Raw genomic sequence first — 22703 nt, 5'->3', positions numbered from 1 at the left:
ATTTTTAAAGAGGCAGAGCCATAACCTTTTAAAAATCCCCGTAGTGTATAGTTTATACATACATACATACTTATATGTGTATTTGTATAATTATTTTTTTGAGATTGAGTTTTGCTCTTGTTGCCCAGGTGCAATAGTGATGGTATGATCTTGGCTCACCGCAACCTCCACCTCCCAGACTCAAGTGATTCTCCTGTCTCAGCCTCCTGAGTAGCTGGAATTAGAGGCATGTGCCACCACGCCTGACTTATTTTTGTATTTTTAGTAGAGATGGGATTTCTCCATGTTGGTCAGGCTGGTCTCAAACTCCTTACCTCAGGTGATCTGCCTGCCTTGGCCTCCCGAAGTGCTGTGATTACAGGTGTTAGTCACTGCGCTTGGCCTATAGTGTATAATTGTAAAAGGTAGGGTCCTTTGTAAGAAACAAATAAGCAAAGAAAGGGCATTTTATTATTAGGATACAGGAGCCAAGAATCCTAATAATGGAAATGTATTTGACCCAGAAAGGGAACTGAAATAGTCTTGTGAATATTTTTTCTGCTTTTGTCTGCATGCCTACTCTCATTCTTTTCTTCCTGCAGATTTATTCTGCTACTTGTTCCAACAATCAGTAGCTAACTTGTTGAGTGTTTACTGTGTGCCATACTGTGCTAAATGTTTTATGACAGTTATTTCATTTAAGCATCCTATTACATCTATGAGGTAGATATTATTTTCATTTTGTGGATAAGGATACTACAGCTTTAAGAAAAATAGATGTTTTATGAGAGTCTGGGACATGATGAAACTCTTACTACTGTGTTGCTTCCTATGGTGAAAGATGACTATACCTCAGCTCCTGATGTTTTCCATCTCTTGTCTCAAAAGCAAGCAAATTCAGTCCTAATCTCATGTTCCTTTGGAGAAAACAATAAAACAAAAACCCAGCTCTGGTTTGGCTTGGATGAGGTACCTAGCTCTGGACCATTTTGCAATGGTGAGATAATAGGGTCAAGTTGCTCAGACACAGGAAGAACTCTGTGGATTGGTGGTAGCTCACTTCTCAGGGAAGGGAGATTATGACCTGGTAGAACCCTGACAGACACCAAACAGTAAAGATTCAGAAAAGTAAATTGGTACTATATAGAATTGACTTGAAAGGGGAGGTTCGAGATGGACTTAGGATGCTATTACTATGAAGATGTGGGAATAGAAAGGGAGGGAGTAGAAAAAGAAGGGAGCATTTTGAAGGATGAAATGACAGAAATGGATGTTAGGTAAAGGAAAGGGAATAATCAAAAATGATTCTTAGATATCAGGGTGCTCATTCATTAGTGGTGATACCATTAATAAATATTAGTGCAGTTGTAGTAGAGGAAGGAGAGCAAGTGAAGAGAAAAGAAAGACCTGTTTTGGGCATGTTGGTTTTGATGCTGCCAAGATTTTTGTACTGGAAATTTAGGATACAGTTACAGAGTAAAGTCAGAGTTGAAGCTGCATAGAGGGAAAACTGGGAACCACATGCCTTTTTATGCTAGAGAAGATAAATGTTCACATTTGGGAGAGTAAAAGTGATTACCAGGGATTGGTGGTGAACTATCAGGAAAAGAGAACCTTAAAAGTACAATTGTGGCTGGGTGTGGTGGCTCCTGCCTGTAATCCCAGCACTTTGGGAGGCCAAGGTGAGTGGATCACCTGGGGTCAGGAGTTCTAGACCAGCCTGACCAACATGGAATAACTCATCTCTACTAAAAATACAAAATTAGCTGGGCGTGGTGGCTCTTGCCTGTAATTCCAGCTACACTGGAAGCTGAGACAGGAGAATCACTTGAACCTGGGAGGCAGAGGTTGTGGTGAGCCAAGATTGCACCGTTGTACTCCAGCCTGGGCAACAAGAGAGAAACTGTGTCTCAAAAAAAAAAAAAAAAAAAGTACAGTCACAACGGAGACAACTGGGTTTTTAGAAAGAACAGTTGATAGTAACAATACTGCCAGGGATACTGAAGTACTAAAACATTTTTGAGACAGCAAATACAGCTTCCTCGTTTGGGTAGAACCTTGGTTATAGGGCATGGAAGACAGAAGAGGATTTGATTGTTGTGTGGAAAGTATAAGAAAAGAGAAAAATGAAGAGATGAGGCTGAGGAAAGGTTGGTTTGTAAGGGAAGTTTTTTTTGTTTTTTTTTTTTTGAGACGGAGTTTTGCTCTTGTTACCCAGGCTGGAGTGCAATGGCGCGATCTCGGCTCACCGCAACCTCCGCCTCCTGGGTTCAGGCAATTCTCCTGCCTCAGCCTCCTGAGTAGCTGGGATTGCAGGAATGCGCCACCATGCCCAGCTAATTTTTGTATTCTTAGTAGAGACGGGGTTTCACTATGTTGACCAGGACGGTCTCGATCTCTTGACCTCGTGATCCACCCGCCTTGGCCTCCCAAAGTGCTGGGATTACAGGCTTGAGCCACCGCGCCCGGCCAAGGGAAGTTTTTTGTAGATGGACATTCGTTATTTAGAAGAAGCACACTGTCTCCCAAACGAAAATTAAGTTGCACACTTTCTCATTGACTATTTCTGGTTTTTTTGAAGACGGAGTCTCACTCTGTCACCCAGGCTGGAGTGCAGTGGTGGGATCTTGGCTCACTGCAGCCTCTGCCTCCCGGGTTCAAGCGATTTTCCTGCCTCAGTCTCCTGACTAGCTAGGATTATAGGTGCGCACCACCATGCCTGGCTAGTGTTTGGATTTTTTTTTTAATTATAAAAACTTCCTCTTTAATCAAGTGTTATAACATGAACAGATTTCTTGAATAAAGTAGGAAGTTTTCAGTATACTGAAACATAAATCCACAAGTCACCATACACACAACACCTGGCAGGAAAAAACAATAACAAGTTTCACAATGCCTGTAACTGCCATGGTCTTAATCTCAGATGCTTCCTCCATCTGCCGTGTGTGTTCTGGATACACAGCACACTGTGGCTTTTGGGGTCAGATTCAGCTGAGGCTTTGGGTCCACCGAGCACTCATCTGGCTGGGCTATGGTGGTGGTGGCTCTACTCAAGAAGCAAAGCAGTTACCAGCGCATTCAAACAGTGTATTGAACATCTTTTAAATTTCAAAGTGAGAAACAAGAAGAGAACATAATAATGTCATCAGAAAGATGTTAGGAAGTAAGAACAGCTATGTAAAGCTTGAGGCTGGAAAGTGGCTTGCCAGCTTCACATCTTCGGCTTCTTGGGTAGTGGGTGCTGGAACAGTTAAAATGTGAGGTTCTGGTTAATCGATGGTGTAATGCACCCATCCCTGACTCTGCTGACCACCAAGATTCCTCCATTCAAAGTCAGACATCAAATGGGTTTTAGGCACCAGCTTGGCTATGTCCTTGGGCACCATGACATGCTGATACTCAAACTCCTTGTTGTCGTATTTGTCTGAATAGTAAATTTGTTTGTGCCACGTGATCTCTCTGTCTGCTAGCCTTCAGCCCTGTGCCGCCAACCTCTCAGCAGTTCTCAGCAGCACACCTAATGTTTGTATTTTTAGGAGAGACAGGGTTTGACCATGGTGGTCATGCTGGTCTCGAACTCCTGACCTTGTGATCCTTCTGCCTTGGCCTCCCAAAGTGCTGGGATTACAGGCGTGAGCCACCTCACCTGGCCCCCTCTCATGACTATTTTTGTATGTATGTATTTAGAGACAAGATCTCGCTCTTTGCCCACGCTGGAATCAGTGGTGCGATTTTAGCTCACTGCAACGTCGAACTCTGGGGCTCAAGGAATCCTCTTGCTTCAGCCTCCTGAGTAGAACCATAGGCACATGCCACTATGTCTGGCTAATTTTAAAATTTTTGGTAAAGACAGGTCTTGTTATGTGGCCCAGGCTAGTCTCAAACACCTGGCTTCAAGAGATCCTCCCATGTTGTCCTCCCGAAGTGTTGGGATTTCAGATGTGAGCCACCATGCTTGGCCTATTTTTTATTTAGTGAGCATTTATTCTGAATTACTGCAGGCTGATGTGACTTATTAGAAATTTTATTTACTTATATAATTTTGATGAGATACAGAGGATTTTTAAAAAATTAAATTTGATTTTTAAAAAATCCAGTCTTGCCTCATCACCCAGGCTGGAGTGCAGTGGTATGATCTCAGCTCACTGCAACCTCTGCCTCCTGGGTTCCAGTGATTCTTGTGCTTCAGCCTCCTGAATAGCTGGGATTACAGACATGCACCAGGATGCTTGGCTACTTTTTGTATTTTTAGTAGAAACAGGGTTTCACCATGTTGCCCAGACTGGTCTCAAATTCTTGAGCTCCAGCAATTCTCCTGCCTTGGCCTCCCAAAGTGCTGACATTACAGGCATGAGGGACCGTACCTGGCCAGGTAGGATAGTTTAGTTTTTAAACATTCTACTTTGCTGTTTCATTTTGAGACTGAGTCTCACTCTGTGGCCCAGGCTGGAGTACAGTGATGTGACCTTGGCTCATGGCAACCTCAACCTCCCAGGTTCAAGTGATTCTCCTGCCTCACCCTCCCAAGTAGCTGAGACTATAGGCATGCATCACCACTCCTGGCTAATTTTTTTTTTTGAGACAGTGTCTCATTCTTGTTACCCAGTCTGGAGTGTGTTGGCGTGATCTCGGCTCACTGCAACCTCCGCCTCCTGGGTTCAAGTGATTCTCCTGTCTCAGCCTCCAGAGTAGCTGGGATTATAGGCTCGCCACGGTGCCTGGCTAATTTTTTCTTTTTTGAGATGAAGTCTCACTCTTGTCCCCCAGGCTGGAGTGCAGGCACAATCCCAGCTCACTGCAACCTCCACCTCCCAGGTTTAAGCCATTCTCCTGCCTCAGCCTCCCGAGGAGCTGGGATTACAGGCACCTACCACCAAGCCCGGCTAATTATTGCTTTTTTTTTTTTTTGAGACAGAGACTTTGTTGCCAGGATGGAGTGTGGTGGCGAAATCTTGGTTCATTGCAACCTCCAACTCCATGGTTCAGGCGATTCTCCTGCCTCAGCCTCCCAAGTAGCTGGGATTACAGGCACACACCACCAAGCCCAACTAATCTTTTTTTTTTTTTTTTTGGTATTTTTGGTAGAGACGAGGTTTCATCATGTTGGCCAGGATGGTCTCGATCTTCTGACCTTGAGATCTGCCCACCTTGGTCTCCCAAAGTGCTGGGATTACAGGCGTGAGCCACTGCTCCCTGCCCTACTGCTGGCTAATCTTTGTAGTTTTAGTAGAGATGGGGTTTCACTATGTTGGTCAGGCTGGTTGTGAACTCCTGACCTCGGGTGATATGTCTGCCTTGGCCTCCCAAAGTGCTGGGATTACAGGTGTGAGCCACTGGGTCCAGCCTCTACTTTGCTTTTTATGTATTATTATTTATTATTATTATTTTTTGAGGCAGAGTCTCACTCTGTCGCCCTGGCCTATCATTTATTATTCTAATTTTTTAATTTTTTTGAAACAGGGTCTTGCTCTATCTCCCAGGCTGCAGTGCAGTTGTGTGATCATGGCTTACTGCAGCCCCAACCTCGTGGGCTTTAAAAGTCTTCCTGCCTCAGCCTCTAGAATGGCTGGTGCCACAGGTGTACACCAGCATGCCTGGCTTAGTTTTAACTTTCTTTGTAGAAGTGGGGTCTCGCTGTGTTCCTCTGGCTGGTCTTAAACTCCTGGACTCAAGCAGTCTTCCCGCCTCAGCCCCCCAAAGTACTGAGGTGACTGTGAGCCACTGTGCCCGGCCTATTTAAAAAAAGATTTTTTTTTTTTTTTTGAGATGGAGTTTCACTCTTGTTACCCAGGCTGAAGTGCAATGGCGCTAACTCGGCTCACCGCAACCTCCACCTCCTGGGGTCAGGCAATTCTCCTGCCTCAGCCTCCTGAGTAGCTGGGATTACAGGCACCCGCTACCATGCCCAGCTAATTTTTTGTATTTTTAGTAGAGACGGGGTTTCACCATGTTGACCAGGATGGTCTCGATCTCTTGACCTCGTGATCCGTCCGCCTCAGCCTCCCAAAGGGCTGGGATTACAGGCGTGAGCCACCACGCCCGGCCCTAAAAAATTTTTTTAAAGTTGGAGTCTTACTGTGTTGCCCAGGTTAGAGTGTGATCATAGCTCATTGCAACTTGAACTCCTGGCCTCAAGAAAATTTTATCTCTTGAGGCCAGGAATTCAAGGCTGTCGTGTACAATGATCACACCTGTGAATAGCCACTGCATTCCATCCTGGGCAACATAGGGATACCCAGTCTCTCTGAAGGGGTTGGGGGCGGGTGCAGTGACTCATGTCTATAATCCCAGCACTTTGGGTGGCTGAGGCGGGCTGATTGCTTGAATTCAGGAGCTTGAGACCAGCCTGGCCACATGGCGAAACCCTCTCTCTACAAAATAATACAAAAATTAGCCAGGCATGTTGGCATGTGCCTGTAGTCCTAGGTACTTGGGAGGCTGAGGTGGGAGGATCTCTTGAGCCTAGGAGGTGGAGGTTGCAGTGAGCTGAGATCATGCCAATGCAGCACAGTCTGGGTAACAGGGGGAGACCCTGTCTCAAAAGTAGGGAGGGGAGAGGGGAGAGGCTGGGCATGGCAGCTCACCCCTGTAATCTCAACACTTTGGGATGCTGAGGCAGGAGGATCCCTTGAGCCCAGGAGTTCAAAACCAGCCTACGTGTCAAGGTGACAACATCTCCACAAAAAATAAAAACAGCTGGGCATGATGGTGCACACTTGTGGTCCAGCTACTTGGGAGACTGAGGTAGGAGGATCACTTGAGTCTAGGAGTTACAGGCTACAGTGAGCTATGTTTGTGCCCCTGCACTACTGCCCGAGAGATAAGACCTTATCTCAAAGAAAAAAAGAATTTGTATTATTAAGTTATTGTTATTTTAGATTTAAGTGAAGGGCTATTTTTTTTCCTGTAGGAGGTAAGCTGTGACTTTGTGACTTTTCCCTGCTGCTCTGCCTCTTTTTATTGCAGTTCTTCCTGGCTTCTTAAATTTTTTTTTTTTTTTTTTTTTTTTTTTTTGAGAGACAGAGTTTTGCTCTTGTTTCCCAGGCTAGAGTGCAAAGGGGCTATCTCGGCTCACTGCAACCTCCGCCTCCCAGGTTTAAGCAATTCTCCTGCCTCAGCTTCCCAAGTTGCTGGGACTACAGATGTACACCACCACGTGCCCAGCTAATTTTTGTATTTTAGTAGAGATGGGGTTTCGCCATGTTGGCCAGGCTGGTCTCAAACTCCTGACCTCAGGTGATCCACCCACCTCAGCCTCCCAAAGTGCTGGGATTACGGGTGTGAGCCACTCGTCCGGTCCCTAGCTTCTTAAATTTTGAGGGAGAAACTTTTTTTTTTTTTTTTTTTTTTTTTGAGACAGAGTTTCGCTCTTGTTACCCAGGCTGGAGTGCAGTGGCGCGATCTCGGCTCACCGCAACCTCCGCCTCCTGGGTTCAGGCAATTCTCCTACCTCAGCCTCCTGAGTAGCTGGGATTACAGGCACGCACCACCATGCCCAGCTAATTTTTTGTATTTTTAGTAGAGACGGGGTTTCACCATGTTGACCAGGATGGTCTTGATCTCTTGACCTCGTGATCCGCCCGCCTCGGCCTCCCAAAGTGCTGGGATTATAGGCGTGAGCCACTGCGCCTGGCAGGGAGAAACTTTTATATGGAATTAAAAACAAAAGTTTTAGGAATTGATCTAGGGTTGCACTATGTTATTATTTTCTTTTTGCTTATTATAAATAGTTCTGAATGATATAGAACATATAATACCTGCGCGTTCCTACCGAAATGAACAAATGTTGGTTCTTTGTATTTGCTTCGTATCTTCCCTTTTACTTAAAACAAATAACGAATTAAAAAATTAGGTTGAAGTACTTTTTATCGTCTCCCCAGTCTGAGTCAAACATTATTCTTTTTTTTGGTTTTTTTTTTTTTTTTGAGACGGAGTTTCGCTCTTGTTACCCAGGCTGGAGTGCAATGGCGCGATCTCGGCTCACCGCAACCTCCGCCTCCTGGGTTCAGGCAATTCTCCTACCTCAGCCTCCTGAGTAGCTGGGATTGCAGGCATGAGCCACCATGCCCAGCTAATTTTTTGTGTTGTTAGTAGAGACGGGGTTTCACCATGTTGACCAGGATGGTCTCAATCTCTCAACCTCGTGATCCACCCGTCTCAGCCTCCCAAAGTGCTGGGATTACAGGCTTGAGCCACCGCGCCTGGCCCGTTTTGTTTGTTTGTTTGTTTGTTTGTTTTTTTGAGGCGGAGTTTCACTCTTGTTACCCAGGCTGGAGTGCAATGGCGCGATCTCGGCTCACCGCAACCTCCGCCTCCTGGGTTCAGGCAATTCTCCTGCCTCAGCCTCCTGAGTGGCTGGGATTACAGGCACACGCCACCATGCCCAGCTAATTTTTTGTATCTTTGGTAGAGACGGGGTTTCACCATGTTGACCAGGATGGTCTCGATCTCTCGACCTCGTGATCCACCCGCCTCAGCCTCCCAAAGTGCTGGGATTACAGGCTTGAGCCACCGCGCCCGGCTTGTTTGTTTGTTTTTGAGACGGAGTTTCTCTCTTGTTACCCAGGCTGGAGTGAAATGGCACGATCTCGGCTCACCACAACCTCCGCCTCCTGGGTTCAAGCAATTCTCCTGCCTCAGCCTCCTGAGTAGCTGGGATTACAGGCACGCACCACCATGCCCAGCTAATGTTTTGTATTTTTAGTAGAGACGGGGTTTCACCATGTTGACCAGGATGGTCTCAATCTCTTGACCTCGTGATCCGCCCGCCTCAGCCTCCCAAAGTGCTGGGATTACAGGCTTGAGCCACCACGCCCGGCTCGTTTTGTTTGTTTTTTTTAAGATGGAGTCTTGCTCTGTCACTCAGGCTGTAGTTCAGTGGCAGGATCACTGCTTACTGCACCCTCTGGCTCCCAGGTTCAAGCAGTTCTCCTGCCTCAGCCTCCCAAGCAGCTGGGATTATAGACACCCACTACCACACCCGGCTAATTTTTGTATTTTTAGCAGAGATGTGGTTTCACCATGTTGGCTAGGCTGGTCTTGAACTCCTAATCTCAATTCATCCACCCGCCTTCGCCTCCCAAAGTGCTGGGATTACAGGCGTGAGTTACTGCACCGGGTCAACCATAATTCTTTTAGTGTCTTTTGCACCTATTTTAATTCTTTTTTTTTTTTTGAGAAGGAGTTTCGCTCTTGTTACCCAGGCTGGAATGCAATGGTGCGATCTCGGCTCACCTCAACCTCCGCCTCCTGGGTTCAGGCAATTCTCCTGCCTCAGCCTCCTGAGTAGCTGGGATTACAGGCATGCGCCACCATGCTCACCTAATTTTTTTTATTTTTGGTAGAGATGGGGTTTCACCATGTTGACCAGGTTGGTCTAGATCTCTCAACCTCGTGATCCACCCACCTCGGCCTCCCAAAGTGCTGGGATTACAGGCTTGAGCCACCGCGCCCGGCTAATTCTTAAATATATTATAAATACCGTAAAATACAAGTTTACAGAATGGTATACGATACCATTTTCTGCAACTTATGATGTGGCTACCTAATGCATACTGATGTAGTTCATTCTTTTTTTTTTTTTTTTTTTTTTTTTGAGACGGAGTTAGAGACAGAGTTTCACTCGTTACCCAGGCTGGAGTGCAGTGGCGCAATCTCTGCTCACCGCAACTTCCGGCTTCCGGGTTCAAGCAATTCTCCTGCCTCAGCCTCCTGAGTAGCTGGGACTACAGGCACGCGCCACCATGCCCAGCTAATTTTTGTATTTTAGTAGAGATGGGGTTTCACCATGTTGATCATGATGGTCTCGATCTCTTGACCTCGTGATCCACCCGCCTCGGCCTCCCAAAGTGCTGGGATTACAAGCTTGAGCCACGGTGCCCGGCCCTTTTTTTTTTTTTTTTTAAGCCTACAGCACCCGGTATCCCATCCACGTACTAACCAAGTCCGACCCTTGATCTAGTTTATTCTTATCTGATTTTCAGTATTCTGTTACAGAATGTATCACAATTTAGTTCTCTTATCATTTAAGGTTCTGATTTTTTTATAATCACAAATAGCACTGTAATAAACATTCTTGTAAATATAATGAAGCTTGTTTTTTATTTTTAAATACAGTCTCAGGCCTGGTGTGGTGGCTCCGTCAAGCCTGTAATCTCCGCAGTTTGAGAGGTTGAGGGGCTGAGATGGAAAGAACGCATGAGCCCAGGAGTTTGAGACACATTTGGGAAACAAAGAGATCCTGTGTCTCTAAAAATTACAACAACAAAAAAAATCTGATGATTTGTACAAATAGGCAGATTCTTTATGGTAATGACTGATACATTTGGGTTTATTAGTAATCATCTTTGTGTTATCTGTTAAGCTTTTTTCCTTTCCTTTTTTTCCTTTTAGTTGGAGTGAGTTTCCTTCATTTTTTTTTTTTTTTTGTGGTCAAGAGGCAGTCTTGCTCTGTTGCCCAGGGTGGAGGGCAGTGGCGAGATCTCTGCTCACTGCAACCTCTGTCTGCCCAGTTCAAGCAATTCTATCTCAGTTCTACTCTGTCTCCTGAGTAGCTGGGATTACAGGTGCCCATCACCATGCCCAGCTAATTTTTGTATTTTTTTTTTTTTTTTTTTTTAAGTAGAGATGGAGTTTTACCATGTTTTCCACGTTGGTCTTGAACTCCTGACCTCAGGTGACCTGCCTGCCCTGACCTCCCAAAGTGCTGGGATTATAAGCGTGAGCCACCCTTCCTGCCTGGCCCCTATATTCTTTTATTTTTTAAATTATCTGCTGATGTGTAGGTCATATGCTCTATTTCTTTTCTTTTAGTGATTGCACTTAAAGTTTTAACATGCATACTTAATGTTTTTCTGAGTCTTAAATTAATACCTGTACACTTTTGAACAAAGCAAAGGTCCTTAGGATGCCTTGATTCCTTTTGTTCTTTTTCCCTAGAACAATCTGTGTTATTGTTGTTTTTGTTATTCTGCTGGGGTGTTTTTTTTTTTTTGAGACAGAGTTCACTTTTGTTTCCCAGTCTGGAATATAGTGGTGAGATCTGAGCTCACTGCACCCTCCGCCTTCTGGGTTCAAGCGATTCTCCTGCCTCAGCCTCCGAAGTAGCTGGGATTACAGGCATGTGCCACCATGTCCTGCTAATTTTTCTATTTTTTTTTTTCTGAGACGGAGTTTCGGTCTTGTTACCCAGGCTGGAGTGCGATGGCGCGATCTCGGCTCACCGCAACCTCCGCCTCCTGGGTTCAGGCAATTCTGCCTCAGCCTCCTGAGTAGCTGGGATTACAGGCACGTGCCACCATGCCCAGCTAATTTTTTGTATTTTTAGTAGAGACGGGGTTTCACCAGGTTGACCAGGATGGTCTCGATCTCTCGACCTCGTGATCCACCCGCCTCGGCCTCCCAAAGTGCTGGGATTACAGGCTTGAGGCACCGCGCCCGGCAATTTTTCTATTTTTAGTAGGGACTGGGCGTCACCATGTTGGCCAGGCTGTTCTTGAACTCCTAACTTGAAGTGATGCACCTGCCTCTGCCTTCCAGAGTGCTGGGATTACAGGTGTGAGCAACTGTCCATCTTATTTATAATCTTCTTCTTTTTTTTTTTCTTTTTTTTTGAGACAGAGTCTCACTCTGTCACCCAGGCTGGAGTGCAGTGGCATAATTTGGGGTTTACGCAACACGTCCCTCCTGGGGACAGCGATTCTCCTACCTCAGCATCCTGAATAGCTGGGATTATAGGCATGTGCTGCTATGCAGGCTAATTTTCGTATTATTAGTAGAGACTAAAAATACAAAATTAGGTTTCACTGTGTTGGTCAGGCTGGTTTTAAATGCCTGACCTCATGATCTGCCTGCCTTGGCCTCCCAAAGTGCTGGGGTTACAGGCGTGAACCACTGCACCCAGCCTCTATTTTGAATCTCGTGTGTTTTCAAAAAAACAGTCGTTTATAATTTAGACTTAACGTTACTGGTGTTTTTATTCAACCTAGCCTTTTATTTTCCTTGTTGCTTTATGGGTTCATTCTTTTTCTTTTGAAGGGTTTTGATGTTTTTACTCAGGGTCTTACACTAGTAAGTAATAAATAAGAAAGCTATATTAGTCTTTTTGTGTCTAATAATTTCATTGTTTTGCTGTCTTGGAAGCTAGCTTGAATCTTGTGATAATAGTTATTTTCCTGTAATGAGAGATTTTATTCTAGTTTGTCTTCTGGTATTTGTTGGTTGATAAACAATCTTTTGGCAGTTTGAATATCCTGTTGGAGACTAGGTCTGCTTTTTCATTCTGAGGACTCAGTGTCCTTTTTCCATCTTTTATTTTCTGCTCTTTGTCTTTAAATACTGTAACTTTCTCTCTCCTTTTTTTTTTTTTAATTTTTAATTTTAATTTTTTTATTTTTTATTTTTTAATTTTTTTTAATTTTTTTAATTTTTAATTTTTTATTTTTTTATTTATTTTATTTATTTTATTTTTTAAATTTTTTTATTTTTTTTTAAATATATATATATGTATTTTTTTTTTTTTTTTAATTAAAAAGGTAGAGATGGGATGTCACCATGTTGGCCAGGCTGGTCTCGAACTCCTGACCTCAGGTGATCTACCCATCTCGGCGTCCCAAAGTGCTAGGATTACAGGCGTGAGCCAACTCAACCAGCTGTAACTTTCTCTTTAACTTTTTTTCTCCTAGAACTTTTAGGTATATGTTTGGGATTTTCATTCTATTTTTCATGTCTTTTAATTTGTCTTTCATATTTTCTCTCTTATCTTTGCATTATGGATAATATCTTTAACTCTGTCTTCAGATTTGTGCTTATTTTTATTTCAATGAATAAATTTTTTTTCTGGGTAAATTATAGCTAGAATTTCTGTGCGATTTTGTTTTTCAATGTGTTTCTTCTTTTTTCAGGGCATCTTGCTTTAGTGTCTGTAGGATTATATTCCTTTATTTATTTGAACATTTAAAACATATTTATTGTAAAGATTGTCGGATTTTGGAATTCTTTTGTTTGTTTGTTAACTCTGGTGTTAGATGTCTGCATGTATTGTGTAATTTTTGACCGCAAGCTAATCATCAGGAGGAGTTGTCTTTCTTGGGATTCCTGTTCCTCTATCATGGATTGTAAAGATGTCACTGTGGTGTTTTTGCCTTTTCTCTCTGACTTTTATTTTTTATTTTTTGAGATGGAGTTTCACTCTTGTTACCCAGGCTGGAATGCAATGGTGCGATCTCGGCTCACCACAACCTCCGCCTCCTGGGTTCAGGCAATTCTCCTACCTCAGCCTCCTGAGTAGCTGGGATTACAGGCACGCACCACCATGCCCAGCTAATTTTTTGTATTTTTAGTAGAGACGGGGTTTCACCATGTTGACCAGGATGGTCTCGATCTCCTGACCTTGTGATCCACCCACCTCGGCCTCCCAAAGTGTTGGGATTACAGGCGTGAGCCACCGCGCCCGGCCGTTCTCTCTGACTTTTAAAAATTAGTTTGGCTGACCAGATTGTAATGGTTTCTGCAAGTCAAGAGGTTATTCTTTTACTTAAAAGCAAAAGGGATTTTGAAGCTTTTATGACAGCTCTCTTAAGTCATTAGGGATTACACTTTTTCTGTCTTCCTGCTATACCATCTTTAGCACCTGGTTTTTATGTTCAGGGTTATCCCCTAGTCAAAGCATGGGCAGCTGGAACTGCCGTCATTGTGACTGCAAAAGAAGTTCCAGGCAGAAAGAAGGGGTGGGGTAAGGTTTCAAGCGTGGTTCTCCAACTGAGTTGTACTTTTTTAAATTTTTTTTCTTTGAGACAGTCTTGTTCTGTTGCCCAGGTTGGAGTGCTGTGGCCGTGATCTCTGCTCATTGCAACCTCTGACTCCCGGGTTCAACCAATTCTCCCACTTTATCCTCCTCAGTAGCCTGGCTAAGTTTTGTATTTTTAGTAGTGATGGGGTTTCACCATGTTGACCAGGCTGGTCTCAAATTCGTCACCTCAGATGATCTGCCCATCTTGGCCTCCCAAAGTGCTGGGATTACAGGATTACATGCATGAGCCATGGCGCCCAGTCCTGAGTTGCCTTTTTTTTTTTTTTTTTTTTTTTTGAGACGGAGTTTCCCTCTTGTTTTCCAAGTGGAGTGCAGTGGTGCAGTCTTGGCTCACTGCAACCTCCACCTCCTGGGTTCAAGTGATTCTCCTGTCTCAGCCTCCTGAGTAGCTGGGATTAGGTGCACGCCACCATGTCCTGATAATTTTTTGTATTTTCAGTAGAAAAAGGGTTTCACCATGTTAGCCAGGCTGGTCTTGACCTCCTGACTTCAGGTGATCCTCCCACCGTGGCCTCCCAAAGTGCTAAGATTACAGGTGTGAGCCACTGTGCCAGTCCCTGAGTTACACTCTTAAATGAATTCTCCAGGTTCCACTCAACAATTTATGCTTAATTTTACTGGCTCTTAATTGTTACAGAACCTGCAAAAGAGAATCATAAAGTTGGGCTGATTGATAAACTGGTTAAAGTCAGAGTTCTATTAGTAGGGAAGAAAGAGAAAATGGACTTGAATTGGTAGCTGCAGAGTCTGTCACAGTTTGTTTAATGGGGTTCATTGTTCCAGGCCAGTTTGTTTCTTGGTTCGGATTTCTTCTACATCCTTTAGTTAATGGATTTTGGGCCCCATGCTCTGTCAGCATCCCCTTGAATTTCCTAGAGTGACTTGTCTACTCATGTCTGGAGTAAGCATCTCATTTCTCTGCAGCTTCTCTAGTCTTAGTAGTCCAGGGCATGTTTTTCTAGTCTCCTTCTGTTATGATATGGGCCCTTATCAGCTCCTATCCTTATGTAGGGAACCCAGTTAGAGCTTTTCTCCAAATCTTTTTTTTTTTTTTTTTAGGAGACAAAGTCTTGCTCTGTCACTAGGCGCCAGGCTGGAGTGCAGTGGTGCCAGCTCGGCTTACTGCAACTTCCGCCTCCTGGGTTCAAGCAGTTCTCCCGCCTCAGCCTCCTGAATAGTTGGGACTGCAGGCATGCACCACCATGCCCAGCTAATTTTTGTATTTTTAGTAGAGATGGGGTTTCACCATGGATACTCTCGATCCCTTGATCTCGTGATCCACCCGCCTCGGCCTCCAAAGTGCTGAGATTACAGGCATGAGCCACTGCGCCCAGCCTCTTTTCTCCGTATCTTGAGTCTGTGTTGTTGTCATAGTCAGTCCTACCCTCTAAGCCTTACCATCATAGGCAGATAACATAGCCAGTTTTGCTTGATGAATTCTTTTTCCTTTTAATGTGAGAAAAGCCTAGAATAAGGGCAGGAATAAAGTGGTCCTTAATACTTGTTTGTATTCTTTTCTAAGTGGCCTACAAAACTAGTAAGAGGCCGGGTACAGTGGCTCACACCCTGTAATTCCAGCACTTTGGGAGGCCGAGGCGGGTGGATCACGAGGTCAAGAGATCGAGACCATCCTGGTCAACATGGTGAAACCCCGTCTCTACTAATAATACAAAAAATTAGCTGGGCATGGTGGCGCATGCCTGTAGTCCCAGCTGCTCAGGAGGCTGAGGCAGGAGAATTGCCTGAACCCAGGAGGTGGAGGTTGCGGTGAGCCGAGATGCGCCATTGCACTCCAGCCTGAGTAACGAGCCAAACTCTGTCTCAAAAAAAAAAAAAAAAAAAAAAAAAAAAACTAGTACAAGAATTGAAAACATAAATGTGCTTTGATACATTGCCTACCTAGTATATGGTGTCTGTTTCTCTCTCTTTTTTTTTTTTTTTTTTTTTTGAGGTAGAGTCTCGCTCTGTTGCCCAGGCTGAAGTTCAGTGGTGTGATCTCAGCCCACTGCAACCTCTGCCTCCTGGGTTCAAGCAATTCTCCTGCCTCAGCCTCAAGTAGGTGGGATTACGGGCATGTATCACCACACCTGGGCAATTTTTGTATTTTGAGTAGAGACAGGGGTTTCATGGTGTCAGCCAGGCTGGCCTCAAACTCCTGACCTCAGGTGATCCTCCTACCTCAACCTCACAGGTAGCTGGGACTACAGGTGCATACCACCATGCCTGGCTAATTTCTAAATTTTTTGTGGAGACGGGGGTCTTACTGTGTTGCTAGGCTGTTCTTGAACTCCGGCGTTGAAGGGATCCTTCTACCTTGGACTCCCGAAGTACTGGGATTACAGGCATTAGCTACCATGCCTGGATTTTGCTCATTTCCGAGCCAAAAATATACAGTGGTGTTATTACCATCTACTTTTGTCTTTTTTCTCTCTGTGATTAATACTTGTCTTGTATTTCAACTTTCCTTGTGTGTTTTTTTTTTTTTATGTAAGGCTGTAAGACTTGTATATCCTCTCATTGCTTTCTTTTCTTATCTTTTTTTTTTTATTATTTTGAAACGGAGTCTTGCTCTGTTGCCCAGAGTGAAGTGCAGTGATGTGATCTCGGCTTGCTGCAAACTGTGCCTCAGCCTCCTGACTAGCAGGGATTACAGGCACCTGCCATCATGGCTGGCTGATTTTTGTATTTTTAGTAGAGACAGGGTCTCACCATGTTTGCCAGGCTGGTCTCAAACTCCTGACCCTGTTATCCGCTTACCTTGGCCTTCCAAAGTGCTGGGATTATAGGCGAGAGCCACCACGCCTGGCCCATTGCTTTCTTAAATAATCTTCTGTATGTTTAATGTGTTAAATAGTTTATAGATCCACTTTTCCTTTCCTTTCTTTTATGTTCTTTCCCGTTTATTTTCTTCTTCCTCTTTACGTCTCCTCTTTTTTTCCCCTCTCTTCGGTCTTGTTCTCTCTTCTTCCTTCTCGCTTCCTCCTTTTCTTCCTTCTCCCTCTTTTCTCTCTCCTCTTTTACTTATTCTTGTCTTACTTTCCTCCTCCTTCCTTTCCTTTTTAAACCAGGGACCTTCTTATGGTTACCATCTGCTTGCTCCCATCTGGGCTGTTTACTCTTTAGGCTTGGTTTATGGATACTGGAACTTCCCTTCACCATTATGTTGGAGTTTTCTTCTTGCTTATATTGGATTCCCTGTTTTCCTAGCCCCCCTACTGCCCTATTTCTTTATATTTAAGAAGGCACATCTTCTGGTATCCTCATAGGAAAAGGTGCATGAGAAATAAAGGTTTTACATGCTTGATAAAAGGGGATTGCTATCTTACCTGATTGTTGGACAGAATACATAGAATTCTTGGTTGGAAATCATTTTTCTTCAGAATTTGAAGTTATTTTTCTACTGCCTATTAGTTTTCAGCATTACTGTTAGCAAGTCCAGTGCAGCTCTGATTTCTTTTTTTTTTTTTGAGATGGAGTTTCACTCTGTCGTCCACGCTGGAGTGCAGTGGTATGATCTCCGCTCACTGCAACCTCTGCATCATGGGTTCAGGAGATTCTCCTGCCTCAGCCTCCCAAGTAGCTGGGACTACAGGCGTGCACCACTGTGCCCAGCTAATTTTTGTATTTTTAGTAGAGATGAGGGTTTTGCCATATTGGCCAGGCAGATCTCAAACTCCTGGCCTCAGGTGATCCACCTGCTTTGGCCTCCCAATGTGTTGGGATATAGACCTGAGCCACCGCACTTGGCTGCAGTTCTGATTTTTTTCTTTTTCTTTTTTTCTTTTTTTTTTTTGAGACAGTCTTGCTCTTTTGCCCAGGCTGGAGTGCAGTGGTGCGATCTTGGCTCCAGTTCAAGCGATTCTCTTGTCTCAGCCTCCCAAGTAGCTGAGATTACAGGCGTGCACTGCAATGCCTGGGTAATTTTTGTGGTTTACAGATGAGGTTTCACCATGTTGGCCAGTCCGGATTCGAATTACTGACCATGAGTGATCCACCCGCTTCAGCCTCACAAAGTTGTGGGATTACAGGCTTGAGCCACCGCGCCCGGCCTTCTGATTTCTTTTTAATCATTTGTATGTGGTAGTTCTCTTTGGATTTAGTATTTTTCTCTTTAAACTGGTTAATTCTGATACTTTTCATGATGGTATGCTTTTGTACTAGGTACACAGTGGTCCTTTTGATTTGTTAGGTCATGTTTCAGAATGTTAGTTTAGGGCAGGGAGAAAGTTTTTGAATTATTTCTTTAATAATTTCTTCAGTTCCATTTTATTTGCCTTTTCTGTGTTTTTTTTTTTTCTTTTTTCTTTTTTTCTTGAGATAGAGTCTCGGTCTGTTGCCAGGACTGGAGTGCAGTGGCGTGATTTCAGCTCACTGCAACCTCTGCCTCCAGGGCTTAAGCGATTCTCCTGTCTCAACCTCCTGAGTAGCTGGGTTTATAGGTGCCCACCACTATGCCCTGCTAATTTTTTGTATTTTTAGTACGGATGGGGTTTCACCATGTTGGCCAGACTGGTCTCAAACTCCTGAACTTGTGATTTCCCCTCCTTTGGCTCCCAAAGTGCTTGGATTATAGGCGTGAGCCACCAAGCCTGGCTTCTGTTTTTTTTTTTTTTTTTTTTGAGACGGAGTTTCGCTCTTGTTACCCAGGCTGGAGTGCAATGGCGCGATCTCGGCTCACCACAACCTCTGCCTCCTGGGTTCAGGCAATTCTCCTGCCTCAGCCTCCTGAGTAGCTGGGATTACAGGCACACGCTACCATGCCCAGCTAATTTTTTTGTATTTTTAGTGGAGACGGCGTTTCACCATGTTGACCAGGACGGTCTCGATCTCTTGACCTCGTGATCCACCCGCCTCAGCTTCCCAAAGTGCTGGGATTACAGGCGTGAGCCACCGCGCCCGGCCTGTATTTTTTTTAAACATGGATATTGTACTTTCTAATCTGATCCTATAATTTTTTTAATATTTTCGGTTTCAGCTGTATAGCTCGTTTTGCTCTATTTTCTGAGGTGATTCCTCACTTTCTCTTCCAACCCTTCACTTAAATTTATTCAAGCGATTCTCTGACCTTAGCCTCCCAAGTAGCTGGATTACAGGTGCATGCCACCATGGCTGACTACTTTACTATTTTTAGTAGAGATGGGGTTTCATCATGTTGGTCAGGCTGGTCTTGAGTTCCTGACCTCAGGTGATCCCAGAGTGCTGGGATTATAGGCGTGAACCACTGTGCCCGGCCATACTTTTTAATTTCTAAGGACTCTTTTATGATTTCTGGCTGTTCCTTGTTTTTCTAATCTTCTGTTAAAGTTTCTTGGATACAGTTTATTTCAATTTTAGTTGAATTTAATTTTTTTTCATGATAGTGTCATGCTTTTGTCACCCAGGCTGGAGTGCAGTGGAGTCATCTTGGCTCACTGCAACCTCTGCCTCCTGGGTTCAAGTAATTCTCCCACCTCAGCCTCTTGAGTAGCTGGGATTACAGGCCCATGCCAGCATACCTGGCTAAGTTTTGTATTTTTAGTAGAGTCAGGGTTTTGCCATAGTGGCCAGGCTGGTCTTAAACTTCTGACCTCAGGTGATCCACCCTCTTTGACCTCCCAAAGTGCTGAGATTACAGGTACGAGGCACCATGCCCAGCTGATACAGTTTAATTGGAGGTTTTTGTTTTGTTTCAGTTTTATGAAATTTTCTTCTGCTCCTTGAACTCTTTTCTTTTGTACTGTTTTGGCCTGTCTTTTGTGTTAGTGACTTTGCGTAAAAATCTGGTGATTTTGAGCCATTGATTCAAATTTACGACAAATTCCTTTTTTTTTTTTTTCTTGAGACAGAGTTGTGTTTTGTCGCGAGGCTGAAGTGCAATGGCGCGATTTTGGCTCACTGCAACCTCCACCTCCCAGGCTCAAGCGATTCTTCTGCTTCAGCCTCCCAAGTAGCTGGGACTATAGGTGTGCACCACCATACCCAGCTGATTTTTGCATTTTTAGTAGAGACGAGGTTTCACCGTATTGGTCAGGATGGTCTCAATCTCTTGACCTGGTGATCCACCTTGGCCTCCCAAACTGTTAGGATTTCAGATGTAAGCCACTGTGCCCTGCCCCTTCCCCTCCCCCCCCCCCTCCTTTTTTAGGATATGGAGTCTCACTGTGTTGCCCAGGCTGGAGTGCAATGGCATGATCTTGGCTCACTGCAGCCTTTGTCTTGTGGGTTCAAGCGATTCGCCTATCTCCACCTCCTGAGTAGCTGGAACTACAGGCATGCGCCACCACACCTGGTTAATTTTTTTGTATTGTTAATAGAGATGGGGTTTTACCATGTTGGCCAGGCTGGTCTTGAATTCCTGACCTCAAGTAATCCGCCCACCTTGGCCTTCCAGGGTGCTGGGATTACAGACGTGAGCCACCGTGCCCAGCCTCAAATTTAAGACAAATTCCTAATGAGGGGATTGGAAGCTGTGTCTGTGTGAGCAGACATTGTTGAGTGATAGAGTTCATTATAAGTGATCTAGTAGGGTTCTCAGTTTATTAAGAGATAAATACTGTGATCACGATCACCTGTTTGGGGTTGACAAACCTGGTTACCAATATTCCTTCAGCTAGATGGGTGTTGGAATTTGAGGCTTTAGAATTATACTTTTATAATTCTTGTTTTCTCTCAGCTGCTCCTGGTGTCCCTGAGTCTAGATTTCCTCCATTTACCCTCTCTAAAAAATTAACTCAGTTTTCTAGGGCAGGGGAGAGCCAGTTACATGCTAGTATGTAGATAAGGGGATTGTTTTGATTGCTTTTCAGATGATATGCAATTCCTCTTGGTTAGCCATATCTGAAAATGCCCCTCCTGGATACATAGAACCACTGTGCATGTGCATCTCCCCACCCCCTGGTGCCTGATACCTAATGTTCCTCCAGTTTCTGGTGCTCTGGTGCATTCCTTTTGGGCTTGTATTACTTACTGCAGCAGCTTTCTTTGGTCCTAAGTCATTTACCACTTGTCATATTTCCTTTCTAGTTTCCAGGGATATTCTTTTTTATATTTATGGCTTTATGCCCTTTATCTGGGTTGTCATTTGGCGTTTCAAGAAAGAGAAGTGGTAGCTTTTTTAAGTGGAATTAACTACTTATATTTCTGATGTGGTCTTTTTATATTTCTAGCAGGGTCTTGTTTTACCAAGTAGGGTCTTGTTTTATGAAGTACTAGTAAATATATTCTGTCTTCAGTCTATCCTGTTTACTTGTTTTTTTTTCCTACTCAACTCACAAACATTTTTAATCATCTCATGGATTCTGCTTTCCATTTACATTTTTGCCCTTTCGTCTTTTCTTCTTCGCTGGCAAACTTCCTGAATAAATAAAACTAGTTGTTGTATTCACTTCTTCAAATGCCTACTGTGTTGTTATTTTTTTCCCTTGTGCTTAATGATTGAGATATAATTCAGTTATTATAAATAATAGCATATGAAATCTGTATTTGATATAACACTTTCATCATGGACCCTGTCCATTTTGTTCTTCAGTGACTCTTAACATAAAAGATCCATGTACAAGAAGTTCTTTTAATAATAAAGCATCAGGAAAATTATCTGCCTTGAGTATCTGGTTTATTTCCTCCTTTTCCATAGATCTGTTAAATACATTCTGTTTATCTTTTTGTCCTGGTTACCAGGCAGCCTATAACGAAATCTGGTCTTTAGTTATATCAGCTATATTAATATCATTATTAGTATATTTGTTTCCTCTTTCTCCTTCCATGGGGTTTAGGACTTCACCTCTTATCTCTGTTTCTCTGCGTGTTGATTTCATTCTCTCACACTGCAGACTCTACTTCATGAGGCTGGAACCATGACTGCTGGCAGCTCTTGTTTCCAGCCCCTTCTACCAGAAGAAGGGGCGCTCTTGAAGAATCCTGGAAAGGACTCTGATTGGCCTGTCTTGGATCATGTGCCTACCATCTCTGTGGCTGGAGTGGGGAGGGTACTGTGAATGGCAACCCTCACTAGAACTACATAGTTGGAGTCAGGGGTAAGAGCAGTTTCCATAATGCAGGGGGGTGGGTGCTATTGTGAAAGAAGGGGGATGCTTATGAAGCAGAAAAACAATAGATGTCTATCATACTGGCTTTTATTGTTTATTTTTCTTTTCTTTTCTTTTCTTTTTTTTTTTGAGATAGAGTCTTGCTTTGTCGCCCGGGCTGGAGTGCAAATGGCACGATCTGGGCTCACGGCAACCTCTGCCTCCCTGGTTCAAGCAGTTCTCATGCCTCAGCCTCCCAACTAGCTGGGATTTCAGGTGCCCACCACCATGTCCAGCTAATATTTTGTATTTTCAATAGAGACAGGGTTTTGCCATGTTGGCCAGGCTGGTCTCAAACTACTGACCTCAGGTGATCTACCCACCTCAGCCTCCCAAAGTGCTGGGATTACAGGCATCAACCACCATGGCTGGCCTTATTTTTCTTTTTTTAATTGTTAATAATACTTGTCCTTTGTTGTAGACTGCTTCAAATCCTTCTCTAAAAATTTTAGGTATACGTACATTAAATATCCTAAAATAACAAATTCCTATTCATTCACTCTTCAGGGCTGCAATGAGCTATGATCCTGCTACTGTACTCCAGCCTGGGTGACAGAGTGAGACCCTATTTCTAAGAAAAAAAAATCAAAGAGATTATGGGATTTGGAGTCAGATGAATTAAATTTATGACTGAGCAAGTTTCTTATCTTTTTTTTTTTTTTTTTTTTTTTAAATTTTTAGTAAAAGAATAGAGGTGGGGTTTCGCTACGTTGCTCAGGCTGGTCTTGAACCCCTGGCCTCAAACGATCCTCCTTTCTTGGCCTCCCAAGGTGCTGGTATTACAGGCATGAGTCATTGTGTCCAGCCTCTTTTCAAAAAATTACTGATTTTTAAAATTTTGAATAGAGACA

The 22703-nt window shown here is 43.8% G+C and overlaps 1 protein-coding gene and 1 pseudogene across 15 annotated transcripts in view; one reads left to right on the top strand and one right to left on the bottom strand.

The window, feature by feature from the left end:
- Positions 1-22703, top strand: part of LOC101050982 (MLLT10 histone lysine methyltransferase DOT1L cofactor) — a 242437-nt gene that overhangs the window by 20902 nt on the left and 198832 nt on the right. The window contains exon 1 of one of the 15 annotated variants that reach the window (XM_074404934.1): positions 21624-21801. The exons of 13 other annotated variants lie outside the window; for them this stretch is intronic. In XM_074404934.1, the coding sequence (XP_074261035.1) occupies positions 21719-21801 (83 nt within the window). In that variant the 5' untranslated portion in view covers positions 21624-21718. Of the gene's footprint in view, positions 1-21623; positions 21802-22703 lie in introns of those variants that run through there. One more of the 15 variants, XM_074404940.1, reaches the window with a different exon arrangement.
- On the bottom strand, positions 3191-16948 carry LOC120367613 (cyclin-dependent kinases regulatory subunit 1 pseudogene; annotated as a pseudogene).

Source organism: Saimiri boliviensis, chromosome 8 (assembly GCF_048565385.1).
Source record: "Saimiri boliviensis isolate mSaiBol1 chromosome 8, mSaiBol1.pri, whole genome shotgun sequence".
Taxonomy (NCBI): Eukaryota; Metazoa; Chordata; class Mammalia; order Primates; family Cebidae; genus Saimiri; species Saimiri boliviensis.
Note: the sequence above shows the minus strand (reverse complement) of the source record. Positions and strands in the feature narration are given on the sequence as shown.